This window comes from Solanum verrucosum, unplaced genomic scaffold (assembly GCF_900185275.1).
Source record: "Solanum verrucosum unplaced genomic scaffold, falcon-dt-bn FXZP01000137.1, whole genome shotgun sequence".
Classification (NCBI taxonomy): Eukaryota; Viridiplantae; Streptophyta; class Magnoliopsida; order Solanales; family Solanaceae; genus Solanum; species Solanum verrucosum.
This window is the reverse complement of record NW_026020405.1, coordinates 328,583-342,086: the sequence shown is the minus strand read 5'-3', so window position 1 is coordinate 342,086 and position 13,504 is coordinate 328,583. Positions and strand designations below refer to the sequence as shown.

General features: G+C 31.1%; 2 protein-coding genes across 4 annotated transcripts in view; one reads left to right on the top strand and one right to left on the bottom strand.

The window, feature by feature from the left end:
- The window catches only part of LOC125840407 (uncharacterized), a 203,681-nt gene that overhangs the window by 100,014 nt on the left and 90,163 nt on the right, over positions 1-13,504 (top strand). The window lies entirely within an intron of this gene.
- Positions 1-13,504, bottom strand: part of LOC125840428 (tropinone reductase homolog) — a 42,947-nt gene that overhangs the window by 28,340 nt on the left and 1,103 nt on the right. For 2 of the 3 annotated variants that reach the window (XM_049519416.1, XM_049519418.1), the window contains exons 2-3: positions 2,594-2,801; positions 1,366-1,582 (exon numbers count right to left, since the gene is read on the bottom strand). The exons of the other annotated variant lie outside the window; for it this stretch is intronic. In XM_049519416.1, coding sequence (XP_049375373.1) covers positions 1,366-1,582; positions 2,594-2,801 — 425 coding nt within the window. The remainder of the gene's footprint in view (positions 1-1,365; positions 1,583-2,593; positions 2,802-13,504) is intronic. 3 annotated transcript variants of the gene reach the window in all.

The window sequence follows — 13,504 nt, the reverse complement described above, 5'->3', positions numbered from 1 at the left end:
AACTCAAGGATGCGGTGACGCACGTTGTCCACTAATATAATTAGTTTTTATTAATTTAAGGTAGTGACTTATAAAAAATAAGATTATTAAGTGTGATGCAAAGAAGACGGTTATGTCTCTAAAATGTCAAGATCGAGAATACAGTTATGCATCCGGTTAAGACTAATAAAAATTCAACAATTAAAAAATAAGTGAATCATGGCCTTAGACACAAATTATCCAAAAACGTATTAAAATAAGTATAAGTCAATAAAAGCGTCCATGCTAGAACCACGGGACTCGAGGGATGCCTAATACCTTCTCCTCGGTCAACAAAATTCCTTACCCGAATTTCTAGTTCGTAGACCAAAACTAAAAGAGTCATTTCCTATTGATTAGGGATTCGAAAAGGTGACTTGGAACACCACAACTCAATTACAAGTGGCGACTCTGAAAAAATAAACAAAATAATCCCTTAATCAATAACGTCACTTAAATTGGAAAAACCCATCCAGCCTTGCACGAAAAAGGGGTGTGACACATGTTTTTCCAGAAAAATATTTTCCACCAAATATTGGAAAGTGACTCCCTTTCACTTAGGCAGAAGTCGTTTTCCTTTTGAACTTCACCTTATTTCAACCAACATTTTGATATTATTATTTATCTTTAATACTGAAAAACGTTATCAAAACAATCTCGGACTTGCTAGTACGTTTACTAATCTTTAATTCATATTTAATTTTTTTTTCCAGACACTGAAAAATATTTTCTATAAAAAATGAGTTATGTCGTACTCCGCCAAATACACTTAACATGTATTTATTAGCATGGATTGTGGTAGGATGGTTGGAATCCCCCACCTTTAACTAGAGATCTCGAGTTTGAGTCTAGAAAATGAAAAAAGTTTCGTTGAAAGAATAACCCCATAAATATGCAGTAGAGAATAACAGAAGAAAAGTATAATTGGGAGACCTTCGGTTAGCCCAAGATCAATAAATTAGATCCGAAGATTCAACTAAGAAAAAGAAACTAAAAGAGAGAAGTAGGATTTTGGAAATGATAACTCTAATATGGAAGAAGATTTATTGAATATCTTTGAATTGTCTTGATTACAAATAACTAATAATTAAGGTCACCCCTATTTATACTTTATGTAGAGGTATTTCTAGAAAGTATTCTAGATACACTTATTTACAAGAAAAATCTAGTAACTTTATCTTGTATTGTAGAATATTTAGATAGTTCATTTAAGATGATTATCCTAGATACTAGTACATTAGATTATTCTAGAAACTTTAAGTCACGTAATGCGCGATATTAAATTTAATTGGACGTCAATACAAATATCAAATATCGAGTAACGTGTATTGATTGAATAAGGATTACCTTTAGTTGCTGAATAGATGGAATTTGCTGGCAATACCACAAACCCAACAACAGAAGAGATGAAGACAATGCTTCCACTTCCTGAGGCCTTCAAAATTGGGTGTGCAATTTGAGAGATGTGGTAATAAGCTTCAAAATTGGTTTTCATGATAATTGAGTAAACCTCCTCAGTGTACTCTGTAGCTGGCTTACCAATCTGTATACCTACATTATTTATCTATAACCAAAGACAAAAAAAAAAAGAGGTTAAATAGCTTCTGGCTAAATTAAAATCGCAGTGACAGATTCAAACATTTTATTAAGGGTGTTTGAAAAATAAAAATTATATGAAATCTGAACTCAACATCCAGTTTTGTGTTCAGGGGATTCTTCTCTCTTTATATACACTAGTTTTTCGATACATGCATTGCGTGTGTATATTAAATTATGTATATGTGATATATCTAAGACCAATCAACATTTGCATCAAAATGTTTCTTTAAAGTACAAAAAAATAATTGAAATACAATATGATTTATTTCAGCGGAATAGTGGTATACCTCAAGTTCAGCTGAACTACAAACTCACTCAATGGCTATAGATAACACTTGAGGTTTTATTAGAAGAAGAAGAGTAGAAAACTTAATTAGAAAATTCATAATTCAAAAATGAGGAAAAAAACCTTTTATTTATAGTCAATCACAAATGGTAGTATGAACATGTGCTTGTTGTGCTTGATCAGAAAACTTACAACCTTTCAGAAAAGGCACAACCCTTTGTATATAAATAATAAATATAAAAAATAGAAGATATACTAAACTGAGTGTTTTTAGTTGGGGATATTATAGTATTTTTAACATTGAAGTTAGATGTGTTTTTAGTTTAGATTATTATAGTAGTTTAACATTCAAGTTAGAGATTTCTTGTGTTTAAGGTCGTATATATAAAAAGTAAATTTTTTTACCTTAATTATACAGTGTAATTAAAAAAAAACAATTAATCATCCAATTTGACCTATTAAATATGGTTTTGATCTAAGTTAATTGCAATTTGACCTATTACATACGATACAATTTTTATCGAAGGAGGTTCAGATGCACCCCTTTTACCTACCTGACTTCACCTCGACTATGACCAGAAGTTTTCAAAGGTTTTTTTCCTTTTTCTTCCACTTTAAATTCAATTAAAGTGTATCACGTAAATTGAAATAAAAGAAGTAGGTAAAATTCTTTTAAAGAAAAAAACTTACTAGAATGTTAAGCTTTCCTTGAAAAAAATTGATAACCTTCTCCATAAGCATCTCTCTTTGGGGTCTTAAAATCAAATCACATACACATCCTTCTACTTTGTAACCTTTGCCTCTCCATTTCTCTAAACATTGATCAAGTTGTTCTTGATTTCTACAACATGTATAAACTATGGCACCAAATCCAGCTAATTCTTCTACTATGGCATGCCTATTTTTCGACCCAAACAATAGAAGAATATTATCAACAAAATAATAACAACAAATTATTCAATATAATTTTACAAGTGGAATCTAAGAAAAATAGTCGTTCATTCAACTATTTACCCTAGGAATAGCGAGTAGATATATAATACATATACATAATTCATATAATTTTTTTATAATTTCTTAAATTTGGTGTCAAGTCAAATTATCTCACATAAATCGAGACAGAGAAAAGATGTTGTAGACACGTAATTTTTGACCGAATTTAAGGTATTACACCATTTTTAGTACATAAATATTGCTTTTATATATAAATTAAATATTTTTATTTTTCATCGTATTTTAGTAAGTTTATTTTAAAAGATTGAAAAACTACAAAACATATATGTTTTCTTTTAATTTTAATAAATAAGCTAGTATTTCTTAATTATATTTTTAGACTAGCTATTTGACTTTTCTCATATTTTATTAATTCAAAATAATTAATTAATATTTTTATTATTATTATTTTATATATATATATATATATATATATATTTAATTTAATAAATATAATAACCTAAACTACCCACACTACCTCACTATGCCCACTACACCTACCCTCACCCCACATACTCCTCCACTACCCCACTCTTCCCCCCCACATCCACACACACTACACACCTACGTACTACAACACCCATATATACATACATTTATATACTACCTACACTGGCCACAGAGACAGGGAGATACGGAAGGAAAAGAAAAAAAAAATATTTTTCATCCCAAAAACAAAAACACACGAGCAAACAAAAAAAAAACCTTCACATCTCTTTTATTTTCTTTTAAAAATACATCAATTCATCCAGATCTTTGTTTTCTTTCTCATTTCTTTCATATAAATACAACACATATACCACCACATACAATCTATAAAAAGGTTCGTGGGTATTCTAATCGAGATTCGATCAAGATTTTGCGGTACTTATTCTCTTTATTTAAGGTTCAACTTTGCCTTATTTATTTAATTTATTCATGGAATTTGATGTAATTTTATGACAAATTTTATTATATTTTGTTTCATTCATGAATTTGATAGAAATGATTCATTTGTTAGTTGTTATATCTCTATTTCATGAATGAAGGTAGCTTTAATTGATGATTTTTATTTATTTATTTATTTATTTTTATTTGTTAGTTGTGATCTCTTAAAAATGAACAGGTCATAACATTGTTCTTGTCTTGATTTAGATAATAATGATAAAGTAGGTATAGTTAGGCTAAAAAATAAATATAAATAAATTATTGTTGTTTTATTTTATCAAACGAAAAATGAAATTTATTTTTTGCAATTCGATATTGTTTTCTTTGATTAGAAAGTGTACACTTAATTTTGACATCAACTTTAAGAAATTGCAAAAAATAAAAACATATGTAAAATAATCAAAAAAAAATTATTCTAGAAGTTTAGTATTTTACTTTATTTGTTTTTTTTAGGAATACATATTTTCTTTTAATGTTAGATCAAACACTTAAATAAATTAAAAAATATTTGTTTCAATTAAGAATGTGGTTACACATCTTTTTTGAGATAAAAAAAAAACTCAAGGATGCGGTGATGCACCTTGTTTAAAAATATAATAACTTTCATTAATTTAAAATAAGATCACTTATAGATAAAATTAGGTGATGCACTCGAGAGAAGAAAACAATTATGTTCATAAGCTATTTATATGTCAAAAGTCGAGAATGCAGTTATGCATCCGATTTGAGACCAAATAAAAGTTCAACAATAAAAATGCAAACAAGTCATGACCTGAAAATAATATATCCACAAATGATTTAAAGTAGGTAAAAGTCAATAAAAGCGACCGTGCTAGAACCACGGAACTCGAGGAATGCCTAATACCTTCCCCTTTGTCAACAGAATTCCTTACCCGAATTTCTAGTTCGCAGACCATATAAAGAGTCATTTCTTTTTTATTAGGGATTAAACAAAAGGTGACTTGGAACACCATAACTCAATTCTAAGTGACGACTCTGAAACAATAAAATAATCCCTTAATCAATAACGTCACTTAAATTGGAAAAAACCCTTTCGCTCGAGCTGTGGGCAAAAAAGGGGTGTGACATCTCTGGCGACTCTGCCGGGGAATAACCAGAATTCGACCTTTGCATATTTGACTTTTACTTTATTTTATTATATTATTTCATTGGATATATTGTTTTGATGACCTAATGTGCTACTTGCTGCTCATTTATGCTTTGATATTGTTGAATTGTATATAATTTGTCTTCTCGTACACCATCCGAGTCTCTAAAAATAGGGTCGTTAGGAATACGGTTATGCATCCCAATTTCTTTTGAGATAAAGCTGGAGTGTCTGGGCACCCAGTGAAGAATTTTAGTCACACATGTTAGGCAAGGGTGGACCAGTAATGAAGTCGGAATAGCGCTGCTACCGATAAGTTGCCCCTCCTTGGCTCGAGTTATCTACTCGGGTAAGCCAGTCTAGATACCTATCTTATTCCGGTTTGAACCTAGTAAAACTAGAACATAGACACGGTTATCCCTAGAAGACTCCGATTCATGTGACTTAGTGAGCCTCAAAACAAGAGTTGGGTCCGTCCAGGACAAATATCCCTCTCTTACTTGACCACTTAGCTCATTTTATGTGCTACATGAAAATGTATTTATTTGAAAGTTTCTATAAGTTGACTCATTTTATTATTACTAATGCAATGAATTTTTTTTTAATCTTTTGATCTTATTTTTAAAAAAAAAGAAGAGAAAATACGAAAATATTTCTTCTTTTAGAATTTATTATACATTTCTTAAAATAAAATAAAAAATTTGCATTACTTAATGAAAAGAATAATAATATTTTTATTTAGATTTTTTTTCATAAAGTTTGTAAAAAAAAATTCAAAATATTTTACTTTCATAATACTTTGAAAAGTTACATTTGTCAAAATAAAAAATAAAAATTTAATATCTTAAAGTTTTTTTACTGTCCAATCTGGACGAACTACGCACACCTGATTCTCACCTCAATGAGATACATAGGCAACCCTCTTTGGGTTCGGTGATCTTTATTCAAAACTAAAAAATAAAAAATCGTTTTTCAAAAGTTCAAAAAAAAAAAATGAAAAACAAGAAGCTTTAATATTTATCAAAAATAAGTTTTTATTAATTTTCTTTTAATATTTCAAATAAAAAAAAACTAAAGAATTTTATCTCAAAGCTCTAAAAAAGAAAAGCTTAGTTATTGAGTTTTTGAAAAAATATGCAAAGATCTTTGCAAACGTGTTACGTATGCAATCTCAAACGGATTTGATCAATGCATTATTAAAAAAAAAAAATTATAACTGAAGAAGGTCTAACCCTAACAAACATTATTATCTATGCACAGTTAAATTAAGGTGGTTGATTTGTGGTTAACCTGGCATCTCATCCCTATAATACAAGGTCAAAAGGGAAAAAGAAAATGACTCACAAAGACGGAAATGAGTCGGACAATGATGAGGTCCAGAACCAGATGATGTCACAAGAAACAGTGTCAGCCGAACAGATAAGGATACTAAGACAGCAAATGACGGAGATGTACGAAGCTTGGATGAGTGGACAAGCTCCACCGCCTTCAATCCGTGATTATCTAAATACAAATATGTCACCCCTTGTCCAAGTATCGATAAGTGATCCAATTTATCCACCTGGATTCGGTCCCGCATCCAATGTAGCTGGAACTTCTACGGTGCACCCTTTGAATACGCCTATGACAAGTAATCTACTATTCATTCCAACTGCGCCGACTAATGTCGTTCAACAACCTATAATGGAGCGAAAATCCAACAACGATCCTCTACTTAAAGTTCAATATGATCGAGATTATACTCCTGAATTGACTTTTAAAATTCCAAGCTCTTACCCTCACACTCATCAGTATAGTTCCCATGTTGAAGTTGAAAAAGTTGTTAAGAACGAGGAACATGAAGAAATGGCTAGAAAAATGAAAAGTTTGGAACAGAGTGTAAGAGATATGCAAGGATTGGGAGGTCACAAAAGTGTCTCGTTCAATGATTTGTGCATGTTTCCCCACGTTCATCTACCCATCGATTTTAAAACTCCAAAGTTTGAGAAATATGATGGACATGGAGATCCTGTAGCTCATTTAAAGAGATATTGTAATCAATTGAGAGGGGCTGGAAGCAAAGAAGAATTGCTCATGGCTTATTTTGGGGAAAGTTTGATGGGAATTGCCTCAGAATGGTTCATAGACCAAGATACTTCTAACTGGCATACATGGGATGATTTGGCTCGATGTTTTGTTCAACAATTTCAATATAACATTGACATAGTTCCAGATCGCACTTCACTTGTCAATATGAGGAAGAAGACCACTGAAAATTTTCGTGAATATGTTATTAGGTGGAGGGAGCAAGCTGCTAGGGTTAAGCCGCCAATGAAAGAGTCTGAAATGATCGATGTTTTCCTTCAAACGCAAGAACCAGATTACTTTCATTATTTACTTTCCGTTGTTGGAAAAACATTTGCTGAAGTTATTAAGATTGGTGAAATGGTGGAAAATGGCATCAAGTCTGGAAAAATTGTAAGTCAAGCTGCCTTGAAAGCTACAACACAGGTGATTAAAAATGGATCAGGAAATTTTGCGGGAAAAAAAATGAAGGAGGATGTAGCAAATGTTGTGTCAGGCACACAAAAAGGTCCAAGGGGTCCACTTTATCAATCTGCACCACCTCAATACCATCACTATCTCCCTAGGCAAGACACATAATATTCTGTTGTTCCACCTCAATATGCGGTTTACAATGCACAACAATATGTATACCCACCAAACTATCCTCAATGGCGAGCGCCAACATATCAAAATGTTCACCCTTCTTCTCAAAATTTTCGAGCACCTTATAATCTTTGTCCGAGACAGGGATTTGAAGGAGGTCAAAGGCCTAGAAACAATTTCACACCAATTGGAGAGTCTTACACAAGTTTATTTAACAAGTTGAAACATTTGAAAATAAAGAGTTGATTCCTCAAAATTATGTGGATCCACATGCAAAAGGTTTCAATCCTACAGCACGATGTGCATACCATTCTGATGCTCCAGGGCACAGTATTGAAGATTGTCGTAATTTTAAAAAAAAAGGTGGAAGAGATGAAAGATGATTGTGGTTCAAAATGATGACCCCTCAAATGTTACTAAGAATCCTCTACTGGCGCATAGTGATGTACACTTTATCGAGATGATATGTGATGACAAAGAATATGACAATTATGAAGAAAAGACAATTGAAATTGGTAGAGCTTTTACGAAGGCTAACGTGCAAAGCAGTGGCTAAAAAGTTCAGCTTGGTGATTGAGAGACACTCTTCTTTTCTCTAAAAAGAGTGTATAGATAGTTTATTTTGTCATCATTTCTGCTATGAAATCATTTTTATTTTAGTAAGTCAAATCTTTCTATCATTTCTCTTATGCGTTTGTTTGTTGAGTCTTGTCGTAGTTTGAGTTATTATAGAGTTGTGACCTAAATTTAGTTTGTTGTCTTGTCACCAAGTTTTTTTTAAATCTTTAATATAATCTTTATTATGTGTCACTTTGATCCGTTCTAGTTGGCATTCCACATATACATCTCTTTTTAGTTCAATTTTGTGACATGATATGCGAAAGGATTTGGTCAGATCTTAAGATTATATCTAATCATAAAATAAATACATCAAAGAATTTTTTATTTTTTTTGAGGAAATGAATAAAGGACTTAGACACCTTGGTACTTCCTTTGGTATCAAAAAAAAAAAACAAAAAAAAAAAATCATCTAACTTGACATGTCATTTGTTGTCAAGAAGGTATTACTCAAATGGAGATTCTCAGCTGACAAACATGCAACAAAATGATATACATATTCATCAATACATATGTTGCAAAGAAGTATTGTATGATTTTTTCACTTCACATCTTAAAGAGAATTGCTTGTATTTGACATTTTTAATAATTGATATGACGAATGCATTTCATTCTACTATCCAAACATCGTGTAATCCTTTGATATCCCTTTTGAGCCTTAATTTTATTTTCTTTCATACCCCTCTTTTGGAATCAAAAAACAGTTAAAAAAAAAAAAAAGGTCAAGAAAAGAGAAAAGTGAAAAAGAAAAAAAAAAGAGAAGAAAAGTTGGAGTGAAAAATAAAAATAAAAATCCAATAACAACAAAAAACAAACTTCCTGAACTACGTTCGACCTGATTCTTGCTTTGACAAGATACGTAGGTAGCCTTATTTTGAGGTTCGGTCCTAGCAAAAAATAATAATCTAGAAAGCCCTCATCACAAAAACTGGGGCAAAAATAATAATAATAATAATAATAATAATAATAATAATAATTATTATTATTATTATTATTATTTTATTTTATTTTATTGTATTTTTGAAAAAAGAGTTGATTTTAAAAGTTGTAAGTCTTAACCCTGTTACGCAGTATCTTTGAGCTTTCATGCCAATCATTTCATTTTAACCCTGTCCAAAAGTCACGTTACAATCCAAATAAAGACCTTTTGATCAATTTTTAACAATGACAAGTCAATCAAGCTTTCAGTATTGATTATATAAGGAAAAATGTTATGCCACTCGCATAAAGAGTGAAAAATGAGGAAATCTTATCGATGAAAATCCTCAAAATTCCTATAGGGGATCATTTGAGTCGAGAGAAAGTAAAAAATGAGAGAGTCTTATTGGTGAAACCCTCAGGGCACTGTAAGACGATAGTGAGTGAGAGATAATAAAAAAATAGACATGTTAGTGAAACCTTTCGAGGCACCATTAGTCAAGTGTTAGTCATAAATCTAGTGCAAAAGTTGGATTATAGAAGTCTGACTTCAAAGTTGAAAGTTTGACAAGGATAAAGTTTAGATTGATTGAACAGACTAGACCATTTAATCCAAAAAGCATGTCATGATCATTAGAATTGACCATCACTATCAATGAAATCAATTTATTTTTATTTATTTATTTATTCTTCTTAAAAGGATCAAATATTATTTCTTTTTATTTTGCGTCTCGCTCAATTCAATCTTGAGATAGTCTTCATTAAGCAGACAGAAAATGATTTCAAAATTGCTACCATCTCTTCAATTGCATAAAACAAAACTTGATTAGCCCATCAATTGTGACATGATTAAAGAAATAGTGATATGCATAGTAACTTGTCAGCAATTGACAATTTTTGAATACAAGGTTCAATTATTGTTGGAGGGTGGAAACAATATAACAAATTTGAAGTTGGAAATTCTGAACAACTAGAGATGTTTTCAAGATTATCAAGGTGAGCTAACTAGCAAACGAAAGCAATCAATTTCAAGCTAAAATTAGCTTCAAACATGGCAACAACAGGAGTAACTATCCTCAAAGCCAATGCCACAAATCGACCACCATTAAAAAAAAAAAAAACACATTAACTTTCTTTTGTTTCTTTTCAAAAACAGGGAAATATTCCTTACGTAAAAGATATCTTGAAGACCCAAATTTGTTGCAAAAAAAAAAAAAAAAAAAAAAAATTATTGCATTGTTTCTCTTATGATTAACGTTTTCTAGTGTGAGACAATTATCTTTATTTTATTTTATTTTATTTATTTTTTATTTCTTTACTAGGATAAACATTTCCTAATATAAGACATTTAAAAACTAAAAAAAAAGGGATAAAATATTGTGGTGATTTTATTTGATGATTCTGTTAGTTGAGATCTTCCAAAGTACTGATATTTAAATTAGCAGGACCCTCATACATAATAGGATTAGCAGGACCCTCCCACATAATGGAATTTAGATTAGCAGGACCCTCCTACATAATGGGATTAGCAGGACCCTCCTACATAATGTGATTTAGATTAGCAGGACCCTCCTACATAATGGGATTAGCAGGGCCCTCCTACATAATGGGATTTCGATTAGCAGAACCCTCCTACATAATGGGATTAGCAGGACCCTCCTACATAATGGGATTAGCTTGCAGGACCCTCCTACATAATGAGATTTAGTTTAGCAGGACCCTCCTACATAATGAGATTTAGATTAGCAGGACCCTCCTACACAATGGGATTAGCGGGACCCTCCTACATAATGAGATTTAGATTAGCAGGACCCGCCTACATAATGGGATTAGCAGGACCCTCCTACATAATGAGATTTAGTTTAGCAGGACCCTTCTACATAATGGAATTAGCTTGCAGGACCCTCCTACATAATGGGATTAGCAGGACCCTCCTACATAATGAGATTTAGTTTAGCAGGACCCTCCTACATAATGAGATTTAGATTAGTAGGACCCTCCTACACAATGTGATTAGCGGGACCCTCCTACATAATGAGATTTTTTTTATTTTTTTTCCTAGGATAAACACTTCCTAGTCTGAGTTTATTTTTGAAAATTTACATTTGCTAATAACTCACAAAATTTTTCCAATGAAAACTAGGTCAAATTTTTTGTTTATTTCTTTTGTTTGTGATGGTTTTCAGGGTTCTTCTAGCGAAACATGGATTGGAAATTCAAGAACAAAGTTTCAACTCTTTTTCAGAATGATCAATTTCATGATAGTCAGAATCAGCTTCTTTAATGCATATAACAGCCTGACTTCCTGACATCTATTTTTATTCAGCTTCTGATCAAGAAAACATGCAGTCATTCAAGAACATATTCAAATTGTCATTTTGAAGAGTGCCAAAAACTCACTCTAAGCGGCAAGTTAAGCCTCAATCCAATTCAAGATCAAGATACTCACCCAAAAATCAAGGTGATATCTGAAAGTAAAGACACAAGTGAAGACTCAAGAGAAGCTGTATAGATAGGAGCTTGTACTTTTGTTTTCCTTTTGACTATTAGCTTTCATTATTTTTATGTAAGGATAGGAACAGCAACTTGGAGCCTCGATAAAACCTCACTTAACTTCAAACTCATCACCTCATTTCTTTGAACTACATGTGACCTGATTCCCCTATAACCCGGGATATGTAGGATGTTCAAAACTAGGACTCGGTCGTATATTTTTCTTTTCGAATAAGAGTCCGTTCAAAACTTGTCACGTTGTCTACTTCTTTGTCTGAAAACTCTTCGTGTTTCCAGTCAAAGAGGGGCAAACTGTAGACACGTAATTTTTGACCGAATTTAAGGTATTACACCATTTTTAGTACATAAATATTGCTTTTATATATAAATTAAATATTTTTATTTTTCATCGTATTTTACTAAGTTTATTTTAAAAGATTGAAAAACTACAAAAAATATATGTTTTCTTTTAATTTTAATAAATAAGCTAGTATTTCTTAATTATATTTTTAGACTAGCTATTTGACTTTTCTCATATTTTATTAATTCAAAATAATTAATTAATATTTTTATTATTATGGTTTATATATATATATATATATATATTTTAATAAATATAATAACCTAAACTACTCACACTACCTCACTATCCCAACTACACCTAGGGGTGCGCATCGGTCGGTTCGGTTCGGTTTTAGGTGTTATTGGTTCGGTTTATCGGTTTTCGGTTTGTAAATACTTCAAACCGATAACCAAACCAATAACATATTTCTTATCGGTTTTTGGTTAATCGGTTTATGGTACTTAACGGTTCGGTTTTCGGTTTAACCAATAAGAAAATACTCATATATATTATATACACGATAAAAATAATTTCAAATAAACCATATGATTTTTCTAGCATTTGGCATGAAATCATAAAAGTAACAATCATTTTTCTTGCAAGTTTAGACACTAGACACATTCAAAGGAAGAAGTGTGAAAGTAACAATTGTTTAACCATTAACAAAAAGTGTGAAAGTAACAATCGTTTAACCATTAATAATAAGACTAGTAAATTTAGTATAGTCTTATTGGGTTATCGGTTTAACCATTAACAAAAATTATAAAATCGGAAACCGAACCAATAACCCAATAAAAAAATTTGCAAAACCGTTTAAAAACCGTTAGCCCAATAACCCAATATCAATAAACCAATAGTGTTTTTTTCGGTTCGGTTTATTGGTTAAATCGGTTTTTGCACATCCCTAACTACACCTACCCTCACCCCACATACTCCTCCACTACCCCACTCTTCCCCCCACATCCACACACACTACACACCTACGTTCTACAACACCCATATATACATACATTTATATACTACCTACAATGGCCACAGAGACAGGGAGATACGGAAGGAAAAGAAAAAAAAAACATTTTTCATCCCAAAAATAAAAACCCACGAGCAAACAAAAAAAAAAAACCTTCACATCTCTTTTATTTTCTTTTAAAAATACATCAATTCATCCAGATCTTTGTTTTCTTTCTCATTTCTTTCATATAAATACAACACATATACCACCACATACAATCTATAAAAAGGTTCGTGGGTATTCTAATCGAGATTCGATCAAGATTTTGCGGTACTTATTCTCTTTATTTAAGGTTCAACTTTGCCTTATTTATTTAATTTATTCATGGAATTTGATGTAATTTTATGACAAATTTTATTATATTTTGTTTCATTCATGAATTTGATAGAAATGATTCATTTGTTAGTTGTTATATCTCTATTTCATGAATGAAGGTAGCTTTAATTGATGATTTTTATTTATTTATTTATTTATTTTTATTTGTTAGTTGTGATCTCTTAAAAATGAACAGGTCATAACATTGTTCTTGTCTTGATTTAG